The 23405-nt window shown below is 41.5% G+C and overlaps 1 protein-coding gene across 1 annotated transcript in view; it reads right to left on the bottom strand.

Moving 5' to 3' along the window:
* RMDN3 (regulator of microtubule dynamics 3) overlaps positions 1-23405 on the bottom strand; it is a 258511-nt gene that overhangs the window by 46398 nt on the left and 188708 nt on the right. Inside the window, exons 8-9 of the mRNA XM_063947778.1 lie at positions 4536-4611; positions 2139-2216 (exon numbers count right to left, since the gene is read on the bottom strand). Coding sequence (XP_063803848.1) covers positions 2139-2216; positions 4536-4611 — 154 coding nt within the window. The remainder of the gene's footprint in view (positions 1-2138; positions 2217-4535; positions 4612-23405) is intronic.

Raw genomic sequence — 23405 nt, 5'->3', positions numbered from 1 at the left:
GCGGCAGTGTGTTTTTCCACCACTCCAGCTGAACGCTGGCATTGCAAATGGTGAACTGAGGCTTGTTTGCGGCTTCTCGGCCATGAAAACCCAATCTATGAAGCTCCCTACAAACAATCCTTGTGCCGATGTTACATCTACAGGCAGTTTGGAACTCAATAGTGAGTGTTGCAATCAGATGATTATTAGTATGAACATCAACTTTTTGCAATCGTTTTCTTCTAGCTTTGCAGAAGAGTGTTATTTACTCCTAGATCCTAACTTCTGCACTTCACAATATCAGCACTTACAGCTGACAAGGGCAGCACTAGCCGAGCAGAAATATGACGAACTGAGTTATTGGCATCCTAAAACCGCACCACAATGAAAGTCACTGAGCTTTTCAATATAACCAATTCTTCCTTTTCTTGTTTGGTTCTGTTATAACTATATAATTGTCCCAACGTCTCATGTTAATCCTTACACCATTTCCTTAGCATTTTTACAGCTGCTTCATTTCAATCCAGTACACAAAATGTTTACCAAATCCTGAATAATGAAGATCCTTTTTGAGTAACCGCTTCACTTATCTTATTAGCTACCTACTCCTGCAACTTCTGCATATGTGATTCTCTTATTTTAGAGGACCAGGGGTCTCCGCAGGGCAGAAGAAAGTGCTCCAACAATTCAGGTACAGTGTATATGTTTTTAAGTGGACTCTTCGAAGTGTCATTTAATGTTAATGTGGGCTATTACGTTTAAAAGGGATCAGTATGTGATCCGCTGCATGGGATGCCGAAGGTCAGTATACCCAGGCACTAGAATGCCGGCAGGGGGGCGAGCGCAATGAAGGCCCTTGCGGGCCCGCTCCGTTCACCACACTGCAGACTCGGTGGCGAGCTTAGCTCGCCACAGGTTCTATTCTCCCTCTGTGTGTGTCGTGGACACCCATACAGGTGGAATCACCTACCTCGCTGGTATTCCGGCAGTGGTTTAGTACCCCCGCCGGGATCCCGGCATCAGTATTGAGACAGCTGGGTTCCTGACGGGCGGTATGTTAACCGAATACCGTTTAAAACTTACTACATATGGTGAATTGTTTACAATGAAGGTTCAAAACGAGCACTTCTGCATGTGCTAAATATAACAAATAACAACACAGGGAATCAGGAGAAAACAGAACCAGCAAAATGTGTTCAGCAGTTAGCGTGCATCCATCATAATTTGTCAGCTTTAAAGATTCATTTTTTATGCCATGGAAGCAGTGTGTTGAGAAGGAGGGGCTACAACAGTGTTTCCGAATTCCAGTCCTCAAGAACTCCCAGCAGTGCATGTGTTACAGACTTCCTCGAAATTAAAAGTGTAATAGTTAGCTCTACCTGTGGATCTGTTAATACGTGTCAGTCAGTAATGAATACACCTGTGCAGTAACTAGGATCTGTAAATCATGTCATTACAAGACTGGAGTTGTTAAACACTGGGCTATGGTGCTGCTGCAGATACAGATACATTTTCTACTTGAGAGCATCTCTACCATACAACAATCTATACTTTGATTATATATATATAAAAAAAAAAAAAAAAACGACAACACATTTATATACTTTAAAACATCTGTTCCTACAAATATGCTTCATCCTTGACAAAGAAACATTCATTTTGATATAACTGACCAATAAATCTAATTTGTCAACAATGTAGTCACGCATGCTTTATTTAGGAAGGTTGCATTTCGACAGCATCAGTACAAATTTCATGGTTCATCATTCACTGACTTGTAAGCGATACACCGGTTAACCCTTTATTTGGTAATATTGCTCTCAAGTAAAATGAATCTTGTATTGCCGCTATGCTGCAGTGTTTACATTTTTATGCTTCCTGTGGTAATGATGCTCTAAAGTAACATCTATACGTGTGCTACTATAGACATTGTGTTTCAGAAGTCCATTCAAATTCTAATTAAATTTAAAAAAATGATATTCTTGGAATTTTCAATGTTTGCCACATAAAGGGTTAAATATCAGGTATCTTGTTTAATATATTCTTTAGACCGTAAATTGTGTTTTGCTGTTTTGATTCTTGTGACAAGTTCCAGCTGCACTACTGATTGCTACAGTATATCAATAAAGCATATTAATAAACCAGATTATCACACTCACCTCATAGCACCACCGGCCAAGCAGATAGTAGCATACAGAGTCATGGGGCTGTAAAGCAATTGCCTTTTCAATGTGTTCCTAAAAACAACAACATTTGATTTGTCTATAATAACGAAAACAGTTTGTGGTGCTATGTCATTCAAAGAGTGTGAAAAGCAGCCATTTTATAAAGTACAACCAACTGCTAAAATATGATAAAGAATAGAATGTAAGCTCTCACGAGCAGGGCCCTCTTCCCTCATGTGCTTTTTCTTCTCATCCTTAAGCATCTTTGATGGCACCAAATCCTGTGGTTATCTATTTCCGTGTTGTCTGCTGATACAGCTATGTTTATGTACCCAGTACTTGTCCTTGGATTCAATGTTTTACCGGCGGACGGGATGCCCGCTGTCCATATCCCGACAGTGGCATCCCGCCCGCCAGAATGCCGGCAGCGGGGTAAGCTTTAACAGTCCCCTTGTGGGCTCGCTGTGCTCACCACGTTGCGGGATTGGCGGCTCGCTACACTTGCCACAGGATCTATTTCCACTTTATGAGTGTTGGAGACTCCCACGAGTGGGAATAGCCCTGCTGCACCGGGATTCTGGCAGGCGGGACTCTGGCGTCAGTATCCTGACCGCCGAGATCCCGACAGCCAGCAAATTAAACGCATCCCTTGTCCTTTGTTTTCAACTGTAGGTCACGGTTTCATGTTTTGATTATTCCTTTGTGTACTCTGTAATTGGGTGCTGCAAAATCCCTTGTGGCGCCATATAAATAAAATATGATAATAAAAAAAGAAATAAAATGAACAGTGCTACAGGAATATAAAACATGAAATATGTATATTTTGGCAGATGAACAACTTAATTAAATACAATCCATAGGAATATATAGTGATAAAAATACAATTCTTATTAAATTTAGCAATCTCAATTTAATCATAAATAAAAAGAGAACTTTTACACATTAATAGATAATATATACAATATTATTTTATATATATCTCCATTTTTTGCTTTTAATCACAATTTTTATTTACAAATCATAGGCACTGCAATGAGTTCCAGTTGCGCCCTGAGCTTTGCCAATTGTTAGATGGTTTTATTCAAAGTTGAGTATAATTGGAATAATTAATTCACAATAATCCTGGTACCTTATATTGACAATTTACTTTTTATGTGGAAGGGGAAATTCACTTAAATGTACATGGTACTGTATAAGTAAACATTTGCGTAAATTATGAACACTTATGTGGATTATTCCTATTATAACTTTTTTTTTTACATTCTATAAATTGGCTTGCGTATTTAATAGAACTAAATCAACACTTGTTCATCCACTATATAACTACAAGTTTCGCTTATACTGTGTCACTTGTTTTGTTTTTCAGGGCTGTTCATTTATTTTCTCTTTACATTTGTCTACTAATCCAACATTATATGCTTTAGGAAAGTTTGAAAAAGTAAAACACCTGAGAACTGGCTTCCCCCAAAAATTCAGCAGCCCCATTTCTTTAATAATAAATACATATACGTGGATACACTAGGGAAATAATAAGTTCACATTAAATTAAGCTTCAAAAACTTCTAAATTGTCATGGATTTAATTAACAATTACTAAATAAATAACTAATATATATTTATTTAGACCAGGTTTATAGTGCAATGGTCAGGCTTTTCATCCTATAGCACAGTGTTTCCCAACCTCAGTCCACAAGACACGCTAAAGCTGTGTAAACACACTAGACGACCTGTGTACCCCATCCGGAGGCACGCTGCACAATCTGGTTAACTGCCCCACAATATATCGTTCCCCCACTGCATCCGAAAGCACGGGGTCGTCAACCACATCTTCAGATTGCGCACCATGAGGGGCTGACCTGAAGATGCCACAGATGGCGCTGCAGGAGTACATACTGGATGATTTGAATGATTTGTCATTCCGATCCGCAGAATCAGCCAAATCGTTCAAAATATCATCTAGTGTGTACCCAGCTTAACACTACAGGTTCTAGTGATACTGTATTCATACTTAAGCATAAAAAAAACTTTAAAAAAAACAAACTAAAGCGAGGCACTAATCAAGTCACTAGGGCTCAAGTACATCTGTGGTTTGTAACCTATTGTATTATACAAGCAGCTTCGGGAGGGAAGGGGAAGGGGGGTGGGGGGGGGGTGGGGGGTTAACAAACATCTCCACACAGTAACATTTTACTTTGAAAGAAAAACAAAATAAAGAAAAACAAAAATAAAATAATATATATATATTTATTTCAATAATCTATAATTCTATAATAAAATATGTTTATTTGAATGCTCTATAAATAATTATTTCTGAATATAGAATATGCTGCATTCATCCTACCAGGGGCCCATTCACATCAAAACGTCTAAAGAATCATTTTCACTTATTTACCTTAAAAAGATATCCAATCTGAATGCGCTTCTGAATGCCTTCATGCTCTGAGTGTTGCCCACAAAGGATGGCAAACCTATTAATGAAGCAAAGTAGGTAGAATTGATGGAGATGTGCAACTCAGCTGTTACACTGTTCTCAGGGGTTTGTACATAGAAACTCAGATCACCAAAAGGGCAACATATAACAACTCACATTACTGAGAATCAGACTGATCATTTTAATAATAAAACTAGCATGTGCAGTAGCGGAAAGAGTCCCAGATGAGCTCTGTTGCACTCTAGACAATGATAATAGAATAATAATTATAGGCGGTACCAGTTCCATACAGCAATAATAGTAACACTCACTTTCCAAAAATGAAATGATAGCGAAACAGCACTCACATTTATGCAGGGTTTATTTGTCCATCAGCATAATACAGTAGCAACAAGCGGCGGCCTAACTGCCGTTTCAACCACACTCCTGTGGTTTTCTTCAGGCTATAGCAGTACGGATGGTGTAATGGTTAGCATTACTACCTCACAGCACTGAGGTCATGGGTTTGATTCTCATCGTGGCCCTAACTGTGTGGAGTTTGTATATTCTCCCTGTACTTGCGTGGGTTTCCTCCGGGTACTCCGGTTTCCTCCCACAATCTAAAAATATACTGGTAGGTTAATTGGCTCCCAACAAAAATTAACACTAGCCTGAATGTGTCTGTGTGTATATGTGATAGAGAATATAGATTGTAAGCTCCACTGGGACAGGGACTGATGTGAATGGGCAAATATTCTCTGTACAGCGGTGCGGAATGTGCGCGCTATATAAATAACTGGTAATAATAAATAAATATATATGTAAAACACTAAAACTCTCCTTCTGTGCTAATTGAAATGAAAAATGATTTTTACGTCTGGAAAAATTAGTCTGGCTGCCCTATCTCATTAAGTTCTCTGTTAGGAAGAACCAAGTACAATAAAGAATATATAGCAATAATGAGATTGGCGCCCCTGGGTTAAGGTCAACTCCCAGCAGTTACTCACACCCACTAGGTGATTTAATACAATAAAAAAGTCTTAACGAGGAGACTAATAACCATCGCTTTGTTCCTCTATAACAATTTATTAAAATACATAAAAGACAAGATCAATATCCATAATCTCACAGTGGTTTTTAAGGTAAAGTCCTTCCAGAGTTGACACTGTTTGGAGATCAAGATCAATATAAAGAGGTTTCTTTGCAATCTCCTCCTCTTATTAGAATTAAAGATGGAGGTCACGTCAAAATGAAACAAATACCCAACGCGTTTCGTCTCACGCCGAGACTTCATCAGGTGTACATCTTGATACAAAGGAAGTTACCATATGTAATTAGTCTAACAGACCAGACTGCTCTTGGACAAGTGTATTAATCAGGCAAGCCACAGCTCGTTTAAATGCTTGGTCCTGGTGACGCTCGCATTCTACGCTCACGGATTCCCCTGTTCGTCTCTGCATCCTCCTGGTTCCGGCATGCTGCAGCTAGCAGTCAGCGCGTGGGGTGGAAGCCACTGTGTTTCAGATGGGAGCAGGTGATATCCGGAGTGATTTATGTTAAACCATGTGGTAATCATTCCACAGTGTTTTGTCTTGGTACAAGTTTTTAAACAACTTGGTGTGACTGTGACTGTTGTGTCAAATAAACTTTTATGCACTATGGAACGCCCCCTTTGCGTGTATTTCTAGATATGTTGGACCCGTGAATTCCGGGATTTATGTTTGAAGGGGAGCTGCGGTTCTTATTACATTGAACTCTAGTGCTATAAAGATCCATTATCACTCACTTGGGGAGCAGTGAGCTGGACTGCATAAATCTTATATGTAAACAGCTTGGATGTAATAGCGCCAATTCATCTCTCTAATAAATATATATATATATATACACATACATACACACTGCTCAAAAAAAAAATAAGATTTTTAGTTACCGGTAAATCTATTTCTCGTAGTCCGTAGAGGATGCTGGGGACTCCGTAAGGACCATGGGGATAGACGGGCTCCGCAGGAGACATGGGCACTTTAAGAAAGAATTTAGTTCCTGGTGTGCACTGGATCCTCCCTCTATGCCCCTCCTCCAGACCTCAGTTAGAGAAACTGTGCCCAGAGGAGACTGACAGTACAAGGAAAGGATTTTGGTAATCCAGGGCAAGATTCATACCAGCCACACCAATCACACCGTATAACTTGTGCTAACAACCCAGTTAACAGTACGACAATAACATAGCATCAGTTCACGCCCGATGCAACAATAACGTAACCCTTATTGAAGCAATAACTATATACAAGTATTGCAGAAGGAGTCCGCACTTGGGACGGGCGCCCAGCATCCTCTACGGACTACGAGAAATAGATTTACCGGTAAGTAAAATCTTATTTTCTCTAACGTCCTAGAGGATGCTGGGGACTCCGTAAGGACCATGGGGATTATACCAAAGCTCCCAAACGGGCGGGAGAGTGCGGATGACTCTGCAGCACCGATTGAGCAAACATGAGGTCCTCCTCAGCCAGGGTATCAAACTTATAGAATTTTGCAAAGGTGTTTGAACATGACCAGGTAGCAGCTCGACACAGCTGTAGTGCCGAGACCCCTCGGGCAGCCGCCCAAGAAGAGCCCACTTTCCTAGTGGAATGGGCCTTGACCGATTTAGGTAACGGCAATCCTGCAGTAGAATGCGCCTGCTGAATCGTGTTACAGATCCAGCGAGCAATAGTCTGCTTTGAAGCAGGGCCACCAAGCTTGTTGGCTGCATACAGAACAAACAGTGCTTCTGTTTTACGGACTCTAGCCGTCCTGGCTACATAAATTTTCAAAGCCCTGACCACATCAAGGGACTCGGAATCCTCTAAGTCCCGTGTAGCCACAGGCACCACAATAGGTTGGTTCATATGAAAGGATGAAACCAATTTTGGCAGGAACTGAGGACGTGTCCGCAATTCCGCTCTATCCATATGGAAAACCAGATAGGGGCTTTTATGTGATAAAGCCGCTAATTACGACACTCGCCTAGCTGAAGCCAGGGCTAATAACATGACCACCTTCCACGTGAGATATTTCAACTCCACCGTTTTAAGTGGTTCAAACCAGTGTGACTTTAGGAAGCTCAACACCACATTAAGGTCTCAAGGCGCCACCGAAGGCACAAAAGGAGGCTGAATATGCAGTACTCCCTTTACACAAGTCTGAACTTCTGGGAGAGAAGCCAATTCTTTTTGAAAGAAAATGGATAGGGCCGAAATCTGGACCTTAATGGAGCCTAATTTAAGGCCCAAATCCACTCCAGTTTGTAGGAAGTGAAGGAAACGGCCCAGATGGAATTCTTCCGTAGGAGCATTCCTGGCCTCACACCAAGAAACATATTTTCGCCATATACGGTGATAATGTTTTGCTGTTACTTCCTTCCTAGCCTTTATCAGCGTAGGGATAACCTCAACCAGAATGCCTTTTTCTACTAGGATCCGGCGTTCAACCACCATGCCGTCAAACGCAGCCGCGGTAAGTCTTGGAACAGACAGGGTCCCTGTTGCAACAGGTCCTGTCTTAGAGGAAGAGGCCACGGATCTCCTGTGAGCATTTCCTGCAGATCTGGATACTGGGTCCGTCGTGGCCAATCTGGAACAACGAGGATTGTTCTCACTCCTTTTCTTCTTACTATTCTCAACACCTTGGGTATGAGAGGAAGAGGAGGAAATACATAGACTGACCGGAACACCCACGGTGTCACTAGGACGTCTACCGCTACTGCCTGAGGGTCTCTGGACCTGGCGCAATACCTCTGTAGCTTTTTGTTGAGGCGGGACGCCATCATGTCTATCTGTGGCAGTTCCCACCGACTCACAATCTGTGCGAAGACTTCTGGATGAAGTCCCCACTCTCCCGGGTGTAGGTCGTGTCTGCTGAGGAAGTCTGCTTCCCAGTTGTCTACCCCCGGAATGAACACTGCTGACAGTGCGCTTACATGATTCTCCGCCCAGCGAAGAATCCTGGTGGCTTCCGCCATTGCCAAACTGCTCCTTGTGCCGCCTTGGCGGTTTACATGAGCCACTGCGGTGATGTTGTCTGACTGGATCAGAACTGGTTGGTCGCGAAGTAAGGTCTCCGCTTGACGTAGGGCGTTGTATATGGCCCTTAGTTCCAGGATGTTGATGTGCAGACAAGTCTCTTGACTTGACCAAAGACCCTGGAAATTTCTTCCCTGTGTGACTGCTCCACAACCTCGGAGGCTTGCGTCCATGGTCACCAGGATCCAATCCTGAATGCCGAATCTGCGGCCCTCGAGAAGGTGAGCACTCTGCAGCCACCACAGGAGTGACACCCTGGCCCTGGGGGACAGGGTGATCAACCGATGCATCTGTAGATGTGATCCGGACCGCTTGTCCAGCAGATCCTATTGGAAAGTCCTCGCATGGAACCTGCCAAAGGGAATGGCCTCGTACGAGGCCACCATTTTTCCCAGGACTCGAGTGCAATGATGCACTGACACCTGTCTTGATTTCAAAAGGTTCCTGACCAGAGTCATAAGTTCCTGGGCTTTTTCTATCGGAAGATAAACCCTATTCTGGGTCGTGTCCAGAATCATGCCCAAAAAAGGCAGACGAGTCGTAGGAACCAAATGCGACTTTGGAATATTGAGAATCCAGCCGTGTTGTTGTAACACTTTCAGTGAAAGAGATACGCTGTTCAGCAACTGCTCTCTTGATCTCGCTTTTAGGAGGAGATCGTCCAAGTACGGGATAATTGTGACACCCTGCTTGCGCAGGAGCACCATAATTTCCGCCATTACCTTGGTGAAAATCCTCGGGGCCGTTGAGAGACCAAACGGCAATGTCTGAAATTGGTAATGACAGTCCTGTACCGCAAATCTTAGGTATGCCTGATGAGGTGGATAAATGGGGACATGAAGGTACGCATCCTTTATGTCCAGTGACACCATAAAATCCCCCCTTCCAGGCTTGCGATGACCGCTCTTAGCGATTCCATCTTGAACTTGAACCTTTTCAAGTATAGGTTCAAAGATTTTAAATTCAATATGGGTCTGACCGAAACCGTCCGGTTTTGGAACCACAAACATGGTCGAATAATAACCCCTTCCCTGTTGAAAGAGGGGAACCTCGACCACCACCTGCTGAAGATACAATTTTTATATTGCATTTAACACTATCTCCCTCAGGAGACCATCCACCACCTCATCAGGAGCATGCCCAGTAGTTGTGGGGAGGTCATACAGGCACGTGGAGGCCACACACACTACTGAGCCTCATTTTGATTTGTTTTAAGGACATTACATCAAAGTTGGATCAGCCTGTAGTGTGTTTTTCCACTTTCATTTTGAGGGTGACTCCAAATCCAGACCTCCATGGGTTAATAAATTTGATTTCCATTGATAATTTTTGTGTGATTTTGTTGTCAGCACATTCAACTATGTAAAGAACAAAGTATTTAATAAGAATATTTCATTCATTCAGATCTAGGATGTGTTATTTTAGTGTTCCCTTTATTTTTTTGAGCAGTGTATATATATATATATATATATATATATATATTGAGCTTAGATAACCGTAGGAATGTGGCCTGATCTGTAAATGTTGGTGTAAAGCACGCTTTCACAAGTAGGACATGTCTGACTTAACCTATCTTCTTTCCAATACTCCCTTCGACAGCACCAAATCCCCCATTTTTCTGCCACCTAATACTTATTGCAGCACCGTCTGCTGATGCAGATATGTTTATATACCCTGTATTTCTTCTATATTGTCCTGAACTATAAGTCCCTGTTTTCTTGTTTTGCTTATTTTTTTATGTACCCTGTAACTGGGCGCTGTGGATCCCACGTGGCACCATATAAAGCATAATAATAATAATATGATGATGATGATGATGACGAGGAAAACAATTACAACATTTTAGGAGACGATGTGACATTTCTTAGGAAAGGAGGAGGGCAGGCCACACAGCCAATATTTTATGGGATATGTAGAATTACTTAAGGTGTACTAAAGGCATAAGGTCAGCGAGAAACATATGAGTGGAGGAGGAGGTACATAGAGGGGGTAATTCCAAGTTGATCGCAGCAGGAAATTTTTTAGCAATTGGGCAAAACCATGTGCACTGCAGGGGGGGGGGCAGATATAACATTTGCAGAGAGAGCTAGATTTGGGTGGGTTATTTTGTTTCTGTGCAGGATAAATACTGGCTGCTTTATTTTTACACTGCAATTTAGATTGCAGATTGAACACACCACACCCAAATCTAACTCTCTCTGCACATGTTAAACCTGCCCCCCCCTGCACTGCACATGGTTTTGCCCAACTGCTAAAAAATTTCCTGCTACGATCAACTTAGAATTACCCCCATAGACTAAAGAGCCCAGCAGTCATGCATGAGAGGTGTGTAGGAGTTTGGTAGTTTAATCCTGGGGGTGTTTTATAGTGACCAATCTCATCTGAGGAATAGATGGTGTCCTCTGTGACAATATGTTTTCAAAATATAAGCTGTATTTTGATTTGCTTGGAAAAAAAACAGTGCTGACTGCTAGCAAGACACAAATGTACAGGACCGCTCATAATATCCAAACACGGCTTTAGATTGCAATAATCAGCTTCACAACTAAAGCAAAATACCTCTGCAGACAAATGAATTAATACTCTAGAACAGTGATTTTCAACCTTTCTCAACTCGCAGCACACCGAACAAGATTTTAAGAATTTAAACAAACCCACTGGCCAAACTGCAATCACACTGGCCCCCACAGGAAACAAAAATGATCAAAAATGATCAATACAGTACAGTACAGTGTGTGTGCCAGGCTCATCTGCTTGCAGAACACAGAAGGGACCTTATGCCAATTGCTAGTTGTTTTCAGAGTGGAGTGCACTGGGTGTAGAGTTAAAAATGCCATGTGAACACCATATGAGTCACTGCCCAGCTGCCATCATGTGCTCCTAGGAAGCTAGTGCAGACAGTATATCAGCAGGACACCCAAGCAGCTCCTCACCTTGCTCCCTGTGACACGTCTTCTCTAAATCCAGTAACACAGTCAACCCATCCCGAGCAATGAGCCCTTGAACCAGGACACCGGGACTGACACTGACACCATCTTTGTGAGAAAGGGAGCAACAGAAGCCACCACCAAATAATGATGATTAGAGTATGATGGGATGAGGAGGGGCCAGCAGCGATCAGGACCTACTGACATCAGAGAGGGGCAGTCTCATATGGCCAGGATATAGACACAGGACTGGAGCAAGAAGAGACCAGTGGTGACCAAAAATAAATAGCTGAACTGGCGGCGGTTGCTGTACACTGGCATGGGCATCTCTGGCGGCACACTTGATACCTGCTCCCGGTACACTAGTGTGCCCCGGCACAGTGGTTGAAAAATGCTGCTCTAGAAGAAAGAAGTTATAGGGGGGAATTCAATTAATTGCAGTAAATTTTACCTAATAAAAAAAACAGGCTTTATCATGATTTCTTTTGCCCAATGTTTTTATCGGGCAATTCAATTAATGCCTGTTTTTCCCCCTGTAAATTTACCTGCTATAGTGTGAAAAACATAGCGCTCGTCCGCAAAAAAAGGGTACTCATCTTAGATTGTTTCTCCTGCCTCCAGTCAAGAGAAACTAAATCCTCAATAGTGACAGCTAACAGGGATAATTTAATTACCCCACAGCTAATTGAGTTCTCCCCATAATCTCTACAGTATGAAAGCCTTTCACTATATACTTTCAGAGTAGACCCAACAGGTACAGCCTGGCTAAAGTTCTACATATGTATTATGGGGATAATTCCGAGTTGCTAATTTGTTAGCAGTTGGGCAAAACCATGTGCACTGCAGGTGTGGCACATATATAACATTTGCAGAGAGAGTTAGATTTGGGTGGGTTATTTTGTTTCTGTGCAGGGTAAATACTGGCTGCTTTATTTTTACACTGTAATTTAGATTGCAGATTGAACACACCCCACCCAAATCTAACTCTCTCTGCATGTTATATCTGCCTCCCTGCAGTGCAAATGGTTTTGCCCAACTGCTAACAAATTTGATGCTGCGATCAACTCGGAATTACCCCCTATATAAATTCATGTTCTCAAAATATGCAAATTACAAGGGCTACCATCACAAGTTCCATTTTTTCCCTTTTAAATAAAATGTGTGTCTGAGCTCTAACTACATCAGCCTTCACACACCAGAAATAATTTTGGAAGGACTTTTATATATTTATCGGTAAAATGATTAGATGCTGCATTGTCAGTCTTTAGTGAAGAATGAGTGGATAAGCCAAGATCTGCAGATGTGTGTACTCTACACAGTCCACGTGGGATTACCGAACACGCACAATGAGAAGCGATAGGAGGTTGAATAAAGGGAAACATAATGCATTTTGCTGAATAAAGATATATTCTTCTTATCAACCCTCAAGAGCTCAGACTATTTGTCTTACCATTTACAGACACTGAAAGCCTGCTGTGTGGGGGTGGCCGGCTGCTCCTCTGCATTGCACATAATGCGGTTCTCCTGCAGAAGTTGGAAGGATACACAAGAACCACAAGAAAAGATAATATGGATATTTCCCACGGCCTCAGGCAGCTGAACAAATAGTCATATCCTTACCATGTGGGGACAGAAGAACTTCAGAAACAGATAACGTAGCATATTTATTTCCCTTGCTCTGTGGGGTATGAGCCTAAACTATAAAATAAAGGCCTGTATATTATACAGCAGATGACTCCCAGAAATGTAAGATGTATAGAACTGAGCATAAAACGCATCTGGATCAATACAAATACATAGCCCTCAAAGTAGATGCAGCAGCTACGTCATATACTCATGTCGACATGGTTCTAAGGTATTTCAACACTGACCACGTCAACGCGGATGTTATGTCGGAATTATTTGGTGTGCATTTTCAGTCACTGCCCAGGAACACACATCATTTTTCCACAACATTTCTTATAACTTGCATCTCAAATGCAACAGCGAATTTCTGCGCATGCTCTGTGTAATGTAAGCACCATGCACATTTTTAGCATTCAAGTTTTGAGCATGTGCAGTTGCAAAAAATAATTGCTTAACTATTTGAGTACCGGCATTGCAAGCAGATTGCGTGCTGCTCTGAATCGGGCCCATAAAATACTGATGGGCCAATGTTAAGTTGGACTAAGTTTACACCAAAATAATTTGTTAAAATGTTCTAGAAGTAAATATGTATTATTTATTTATTTATTACCGTATTCTGCAGCGCTTTGCAGAGAATATTTGGCCATTCACATCAGTCCCTGCCCCAGTGGATCTTACAATCCATATTCCCTACTACATGCATGCACACACATTCGTGCTAGGGTTAATTTTGCTGGGAGACAATTAACATACCAGTATATTTTTTGGATTATGGGAGGAAACCGGAGCACCCAGAGGAAACCCACGCAAGCACCGGGAGAATATACAAACTCCGCACATAATGGCCATTGTCGGAGTCGAACCCCTCAGTGCTGTGAGGCAGTAACGCTAACCATTACACCATCCGTACTGCCCAAGATGCATCTTGTTTGTTGTTTGCAGAGCTGGGCATATCTCAAACTGCATCCATCTCTGTAATGGCATACTGTATGTACTAGTGGTATGGATAGAGAACAGTAGTATACAGTATGTGTCAGGATGATACCAGTTGTCATGGGTTCTCCACACTACAATTAATGGAGAGCAGAGCAGCATTTTGCTGCCGGAGCTCAGTCTCTCCATGGTGGCTCACTTGTTCTGTATACAGCAGCCACCACGGAACTCACTGCCCTGCCTGCTGTTGTCTCTCAAGACTGACCGTGTCTCTCTGTCAGTGCATGTCTACTGAGAGCTGAATCCCAAAGAGAATAAAGTGCCACTCAGTCAGGACTCTGGCACCACTGTAATCTGCTTTTCATTGTGGGCCATAAGTTAGTTGAGAAAATTAGGCAGGTAGCCTAATCCCCCCCCCCCCGCCCCCCCCAAAAAAAAAAAAAAAAAAGCTGTCTGAAGGTATGTGGCCCCTTCTTCTTTATTATATTTAGTAGTAGTATCATTAGTATTACATTTTAATTATAAGGCGCCACACGTGGTCTGAAGCACCGTACATCTGGTAACAGTAGGGCAGTACAGAGTACACAGAACATTACGTAAGCAAAACATAAACAGTGCAAGTAACAATTAGCACCACAATTCTCAGTACACAAAACAGCTGGGAAGCAAGCTGAGCGAAAGATTAATCTGCAACAATGGAACCTGTCTACAATAGTGACGCACGACTAGCAGGAATAGAGCTGCTGGAAGAGAAGAGCGAGAGGAATTCTGAGCTAAATGAAGGCTGTCAATGCAATGCTAGAGAAGAGGGCTGTCAATGAAATGCTAGAGAAGGGGGCTGTGAGAACAGGAAGGTGAAGGCTGTCAATGTAATGCTAGAGAAGAGGGCTGTGAGAACAGGAAGGTGAAGGCTGTCAATGCAATGCTAGAGAAGAGGGCTGTGAGAACAGGAAGGTGAAGGCTGTCAATGCAATGCTAGAGAAGAGGGCTGTGAGAACAGGAAGGTGAAGGCTGTCAATACAATGCTAGAGAAGAGGGCTGTGAGAACAGGAAGGTGAAGGCTGTCAATGAAATGCTAGAGAAGAGGGCTGTGAGAACAGGAAGGGAGGTCCCTGTTACTAGGATTTTACAATCTAGGGGAGACAAAAAGATGGCATGATGCCTGAGGGCAGGAAGTAGGCGAGTTAGAAATGGCTATTAGGGTGGAGTGAGCGACCTGGTGACAAATTAATGTGGTGAAAGGGGGGTACATTTCGATGAACAGGTGGGTTTGTAGCACATATTAGAAGCTATGCAATGTCTGGGAGAGACTGATAGAGTGAGGGAGCTCATTCCAGTGAAGGGGGGCCGAACAGGAAAAATCTTAGATTTGAGCATGAGATACAGTAACCGGGGAAGAGAAGAGGCGATGGTCACTGGCTGACTGGAGAGGGTGGGAGGGAGTACGTAAGGTTATGAAGTTGGAGATGTAGGGATCAGTGAACTTAGAGAGGGCATTGTATGTGAGGGTGAGGCATTTAAAGAGGATTCCGTAGGTGAATCGGAGCAAGTGCAGGTTTTGGCAGATGTGGAATGGCGGAAGAGGATTGCAGCTGAGAACAATAGATGAAAAGTGTATGCTAATAAACCTTGGTGCACCATGGCGCACCAGAGAAGGCTAGATGAGCGAGGCTCCATCTGTATGCAGTCAGCATACCGATAGTCGGGATCCCGGGTGTCACAATACCGACGGCGATATACCGGCGAGGTAGGTGATTCCCCCTCTATGGGTGTCCACGACACCCAGAGGGAGAATAGAACCTGTGGCGAGCATAGCCACCAGTGCCCGCAGTGTGGCAAGCGAAGATAAGTCTAGCTCCAGTCTTGAGAACATATGTATATATAATTGATGTATAATGTGTAATTATGCTACAGATTTCTGGCCTCCCTTCTTTCCTGATTGTTAGCGTAATAAAAAAATAAAATATATATATATCTATATATATATATATCTATATATATATCTATAAATATATATACATACATACATAATACATGTAATGAAAAGATAGGAGACGCACAATAATGAAGTACTTTAAAAACTCCTTTAGCTTTACTTCAACTGATTGAAACCACTCACAAGGAACATGTGTAATATATGCAATATCACAAAAAGCGCATTACAACAAGTAACATGTGGTATCTCACGCTGGGACCGCTTAGCTACGTCTCCATCCACACTGCTCTCCACGCTTGGCAGCCCTGTCTCTCAGTCTCCAAACGCTCCCGCGTCACATCAGCGCTCCCCACAATAGCCATGCCCAGACACGTTTCGTCCAATAGGACTTTGTCAGTGGGTGTGGCTAATGCCGTCATTACTGAGTCATAAATAGCTCTTAGCTCCGATCACGTCTGTTTCGTAACCAATCAATATACATACACATCATTCCCAAGAAATAGAGGACAGATTTATGCTTACTGATATACTACATGCTCCAAACGGGCGCCATTTTTATATCATCCAAATTCTTATTACAAATAAACAATAGATGCTACTTTATACTTTTATATTTACAACTTAAATGATTTCAATGCCAATATACAAGCAGTGAGTATTGTAGACCTATATTCTATAAAGGTCTTATTTTATAAAACTTACACTCAGTGTATATCTCGCACTGCCGTCCCCTTAAAGCTATATAGCCATGTGTATCAATAAGCACACATACAAAAAAACGAAAAATTACATATAAAATACATTAAAAAAGGACATTAAAGAGGAGAGAGAAGAAAGGAGGTACACTAAATTAAATGTATTAAAAAGAGGCAACCCTCGTTTCTATATAGTCATCTCCCTATATTACAACAGCAGAAAAAGTGTTGTAACTTTTGAACCATAATGGCTATTTCAAATCTGTTTGCAGCAATAAACTTTTCAGCAAATTCTGATGTTGTGTGACATGTTACACGCCCCCTTTCCATTTGAAAAAACTGACTTAGATTGAAGATGGCCGATGTCACGATGGCGCTCATGTTCGGTACATACCCTAAAAGATAGCCCACCTCACCCATACCTTACTGGAGTATTAATTTTTCCCATTTCCTGCACAGGTTTTGAAACAAAAGGGTGTACTGCGACTTTTGAATCACCCTGTGTGTGTGTGTGTATATATATATATATATATATATACACATATATATATATATATATATATATATATATAAATATATATATATATATATATATATATATATACATACACACACACACACACACACACACACACACACACACACACAGTACTGTCAGTCTTAGGCAGGTGTGGAAAAAATGCTGCAAGGTATAAAAGAAATTGTTCTAGGCATGCCACATACCGGGAACAGGTTAAGAAAGTGTATTCGGCTTATGATGGACAAGGGTATCCAACCATTAATCTAGAAAACGCATTAGAAGCTGTACATGAGAAACAGAGACATACACTTTTGAACAAAAGTAACAGGACTAAAAAGAACCCTTTGGGTGGCACATTGGCTTTTGTGACACAATATAACACGCATGCTACAGATATAAGACGAATAATTCATAAAAACTCTTCCATTCTCAATATAGATCCTTTATTAGTTTCAGAAACTAGTACACATTTTAAGGTTGTATACAGGAAGTCCAATATCCTACAACATAAACTTGTCACCAGTATGTTTAGAAAAAAAACAACAAATAACACAGAATGTTGTGATGAAAGGAACTGGCTCTTCAGACTGGTTAACTGAGAAACTAAAGGGTTTCTTTAGGTGTGCGAAAAATAAATGTCTTAAATGTAAAAATGTTGGTTTAAAAACAAAGACCTTTAAATCTACAAACACAGGAGAAAATTTCCCTACAGAAGACTTTGTCAACTGTGAATATTCTTATGTTGTATATCTTATTGAATGTGGTTAAGGCCAACAGCATGTGGGGCACACTATTTGGAAGTTCAAAGTACGCTTCCTTGAACATCAATGAAATATTACAAAAAAGAGCCTACTCCACAGTTTATCTAGGCATACAAGTCAATGTGAACAGGGGAATCTGAGTCTGTATCCTTGAGTAAATTAAGTTAACGGAAAGGGGAGGGGACCGGTTTCATTTATTATGTAGGAGGGAAACTTACTGAATTTTTCGCTTGAAAATTCTGAAACCTTTGGGGCTAAATGAAAATATCAAATTAAATAACATATAGTAGCTCCATAAAGGAACATCTTTTTATTGAAACTTCAATTTAAATACTACATATATATTGATTAGCATCTTCATTAATGATTAAATCTTTTTAATAATTAATGTCCAGCTGTGGTTAGGACTCTGAAGAGGTTAATCAGCTAATATAGGCACTACTGCTCCAACTTTTCCATTTTATTATTATTTTTTATAATTATTTTTATATTATTATTATTTTTTTATTAAGCTTTTCTCTGTTTGTTCTTAGGGGTAAGAAATTGCAACTTACGTATCAGATAAAGCGGAATGTGCGGCCTTATAAAAGCTCTAATTAAACTATATGAACCACATTAATATAATTTTAAAATATTACAAACAGTGTGAATGTACTCTTATCGAGTTTTTTTAAATAAGTATACGGTTATTTTTGTGTACATATGTTCTCTATCTCTAGTCCTTCTCTTTGCTAAGTTTGGAGAGGCTCTTATGTCCTCCTTAAGGACAAAAGTCCCTAATGTCTCCTTAAAATCTTCTCCACCTCCTTATGATTATTCTCTTATTATCTTTTTGTTTTACCTTTAAAAGATTTGTCCTATCTTCGTTTTTTTATCACATTAAGACTAACTTGTAATTTATCCGAAACAAAAAGATAAGAGAAAGATGAATCAGGCATGTGCATTTATTACAGGATACAGTTCTAATCATCAGGAGGTGGAGAAGATTTTAAGGAGACACTGGGGACTTTTGTCTCATGACACTATCCTTAAGGAAATATTGCCTGATAAACCAAACATAATTTATAGTAGAGCGTCAAACCTTAGAAATCATTTAGTCAGGGGAGCTGTTCCCCCAAAAGCAGAGGTTCCAAGCAGAATTACATCAAAAGGTTTCTAGAAGTGTCATTTATGTGTTGGATGTAGAAATTGTAGAAATAAAGAGAGCTCTAAGATCACCAAATTTATTTCCAACAAAACAAAAAAAGAATGTGACATCAGAGATGTAAATGTGTAGTAGTAAAAACCTTGTTTATTTACTCCAATGTAGTTGTATGAAGCAATATGTAGGTAGGACAAGTAGACCGTTCAAAATCAGATTAAGTGAACACCTCCGCAATATAAAAAAGGGGGTGGAGAGTCACGCATTATCAGCACATTTTAAGAAATACCACGATTGCTCGATAGATGACTTAATTAGTTATAAGAATATTCAACAAGTAAAATCAAACTGGAGCTGTAGAAATATTAAGACTACGTTAGCAAAGACAGAAATGAAGTGGCTATACGAACTTGGGACTTTAGTTCGAAATCAGCATTTAAGCCATCTGGACCTAAAGTGGTTTTTGTAACATTGTGCTAGTAAAGTGTGTATCTTTAATATGGATGGACAGGGGTAGACACGAGAACTATAGAGTTAATTATATAGAACGTCTTGGGACTGAGAGAAAGATACAATGTCTACATCAGGACTGTTAAAAGGAAACATTGTAAACCTGGATTAAATAGGGAATTACTTCTATCTTATTGGGATCTTTTAAGCATATTGAGTGGTGTTTGAAAATATATTTTACATAATGTATAAATCTTTTTGGAGAAGTTGTCTTTTATATTTGTGCAAGGAGAGGACACTGCAGTGAAAGCATCGTAGGACCGGAGGTAGTTTTAAACTTTAAATAGGTCTGTTCCGTTCCTCTCACCTGTTCCTTTGCAAAGACCCAGAGGTAGAAACACGTTGGCCGACAGGTGAGAGGAATCTGGACTCTGAGTTGCATGTTCGTCGCTGAGGGGAGCCGCCATACGGAGAAGTGTAGCTGCATGCCAGGACTCAAACATCTTATGCGCGGAATGCTCATCCTATATGAGCGTCCCATTCGGGTAGGAGAGCTTGCACTGGAGAGTCCTTCTCTTTTTTAATCTACTGTATATGTATTTTAAATTTTTGGATGGACTGATTTTACGTGAGACATTAAAAGGTTGTTTGTGGTAATGCACTAGCAGTGCTTTGTGTCTGTCTTTTTCCACAAATATCCGTATGAGGAATTATCGGTGGAAGAATTATTAAAACTGCTTGGAGATCAGAACACATACTGTTACTGGTAGAAAAACTGGAAATGTCTATCCACGGATCAGGATAGCACGAAGCTCGTATGGAATATTGAACGTATGTTCTCTATTCCCATCATTTTGTGTGAGTATAGAACATGTGGGGTGTGTAACAACCAAAATCTGTCTGTATATGATATATGGAACTGTGGTCATCTTTGAACATATGTTGAGAAGTGAAAAAGAGAAACACTCCTTATAATTAGGAAAAACGGACATATCTTATCGCTGTCTCCTGATTATTGTTTTGTGTGGATTTTAAAATCTAAGCAATCTGAGATTGCTCAGAAATTAAGCACGGTTCTCTCGTGTGTATGCCCCACAGCGATATCGAAGCACGTCGCTATCGCCGGTGCTAGACTGGCCTGCATGCAGGCACAATCTAGCACTTTGCTCATTTCACCCGCTGGGTGAAATGAGCGCCCCACCCCGTCCGCAGCCTTGCTCAGCACACATCTCGCTGTGCTGAGCGGGGGGAGAGATGTGTGCTGAGCGGTGTGTGATAGATCGCTCAGCACACATCTCTGCCCGTGTGTACTGGGCTTTACAAGAAAGGGAGCAAGTGCAGTAAGCTCTAGCCTTTCCGCTCCTGTGACTGCTGTTGTAGCAGGTTCTGAATGATGAGATAACATTAATTACGTCAGCATTAACAAACATAAGACTTTACCAAGAAAACCTTAAATAATAAAATGGAAGACACAGAACGTGGCATGAGTTAGTACAGTAAGTCCTTAGAATTCTTGACACCAGATAAATGGTCAGCTATGAATCTGCGCATGAGAGAAAAGATAACAAGACATCTGGAAACGGACTACAGAGGCTGCTCAAGCTGCTAGGAATGTATCCCATATATGTGTCTACACACTGTATAGATAGAAATATATATCATGTCTGTACCTTAAAAAAAAAATAATCATGAATCTCATAATTCAACATGAACAAAAAATGTAGCATAACATATATAAAAATACACATCTGTGAAAACAGTATGTACTGTATAAGCTTGTTTGGTAGGTAAACGAACAGGATGCAACAGCTGGGTTCCAATTAAAGTTAAATGACTACAGAGGCTTCTACATACAGTAAACAGAACTTATGAAGACGTTTGGAGTCAAGAGATGAACACATTATGACAAAGGGTTAGACAAATAATAATACAACATTAATACTGATTATATAAATTAGAAGTACATCTGTGCATAGATAAAGACAGAATTCTTTAATTAAAAACAAAAAAACAAAAAATAAGAATTTACTCACCGGTAATTCTATTTCTCGTAGTCCGTAGTGGATGCTGGGTACTCCGTAAGGTTCATGGGGTATAGACGGGCTCCGCAGGAGACTGGGCACTCTTAAAAGAAAGATTAGGTACTATATCTGGTGTGCACTGGCTCCTCCCTCTATGCCCCTCCTCCAGACCTCAGTTAGGGAAACTGTGCCCGGAAGAGCTGACATTACTAGGAAAGGATTTGGAATCCAGGGTAAGACTCATACCAGCCACACCAATCACACCGTACAACTCGTGATAACTATACCCAGTTAACAGTATGAACAATAACTGAGCCTCTCTCAACAGATGGCTCATACAATAACCCTTTAGTTATGCAATAACTATATACATGTATTGCAGAGAGTCCGCACTTGGGACGGGCTCCCAGCATCCACTACGGACTACGAGAAATAGAATTACCGGTGAGTAAATTCTTATTTTCTCTGACGTCCTAGTGGATGCTGGGAACTCCGTAAGGACCATGGGGATTATACCAAAGCTCCCAAACGGGCGGGAGAGTGCGGATGACTCTGCAGCACCGAATGAGCAAACTCAAGGTCCTCCTCAGCCAGGGTATCAAACTTGTAGAATTTTGCAAAAGTGTTTGAACCCGACCAAGTAGCAGCTCGGCAAAGTTGTAGAGCTGAGACCCCTCGGGCAGCCGCCCAAGAAGAGCCCACCTTCCTCGTGGAATGGGCTTTTACTGATTTAGGATGCGGCAGTCCAGCCGCAGAATGTGCAAGCTGAATCGTGCTACAGATCCAGCGAGCAATAGTCTGCTTTGAAGCAGGAGCACCCAGCTTGTTGGGTGCATGCAGGATAAATAGCGAGTCAGTTTTTCTGACTCTAGCCGTCCTGGAAACATAAAGTTTCAGGGCCCGGACTACGTCCAGCAACTTGGAATCCTCCAAGTCCCTAGTAGCCGCAGGCACCACAATAGGTTGGTTCAAATGAAACGATGATACCACCTTAGGGAGAAATTGGGGACGAGTCCTCCATTCTGCCCTTTCCATATGGAAGATCAGATATGGGCTTTTACATGACAAAGCCGCCAATTCTGACACACGCCTAGTCCAAGCTAAGGCCAAAAGCATGACCACTTTCCACGTGAGATATTTTAGCTCCACGGTCTTAAGTGGCTCAAACCAGTGGGATTTTAGGAATCCAACACACGTTAAGATCCCAAGGTGCCACTGGAGGCACAAAAGGGGCTGAATATGCAGCACCCCTGTAACAACGTCCGAACTTCAGGCAGTGAAGCCAGTTCTTTTTGAGAGAAAAAGGGATAGGGCCGAAATCTTGGCCTTTATGGATCCTAATTTTAGGCCCATAGTCACTCCTGACTGTAGGAAGTGCAGGAATCGACCCCCCTGGAATTCCTCTGTAGAGCCTTCCCGGCCACACACCAAGCAACCTATTTTCGCCATATACAGTGAAAAAGTCTTGCTGTCACGTCTTTCCTAGCCTTTATCAGCGTAGGAATAACTGCATCCGGAATGCCCTTTTCCGCTAGGATCCGGCGTTCAACCGCCATGCCGTCCAACGCAGCCGCGGTAAGTCTTGGATCAGACAGGGTCCCTGTTGCAACATGTCCTGACTGAGAGGCAGAGGCCATGGGTCCTCTGAGAGCATTTCTTGCAGTTCCAGGTACCAAGTCCTTCTTGGCCAATCCGGAGCAAAGAATATTGTTCACACTCCTCCGTTTATTACAATTCTCAGCCCTTGGGTCTGAGAGGAAGAGGAGGGAATATATAGACCG

The sequence above is a fragment of the Pseudophryne corroboree genome, chromosome 12 (genome assembly GCF_028390025.1).
Source record: "Pseudophryne corroboree isolate aPseCor3 chromosome 12, aPseCor3.hap2, whole genome shotgun sequence".
NCBI lineage: Eukaryota > Metazoa > Chordata > Amphibia > Anura > Myobatrachidae > Pseudophryne > Pseudophryne corroboree.
The sequence above is the reverse complement of the archived record's forward strand: the minus strand, read 5'-3'. Positions and strand labels throughout refer to the sequence as shown.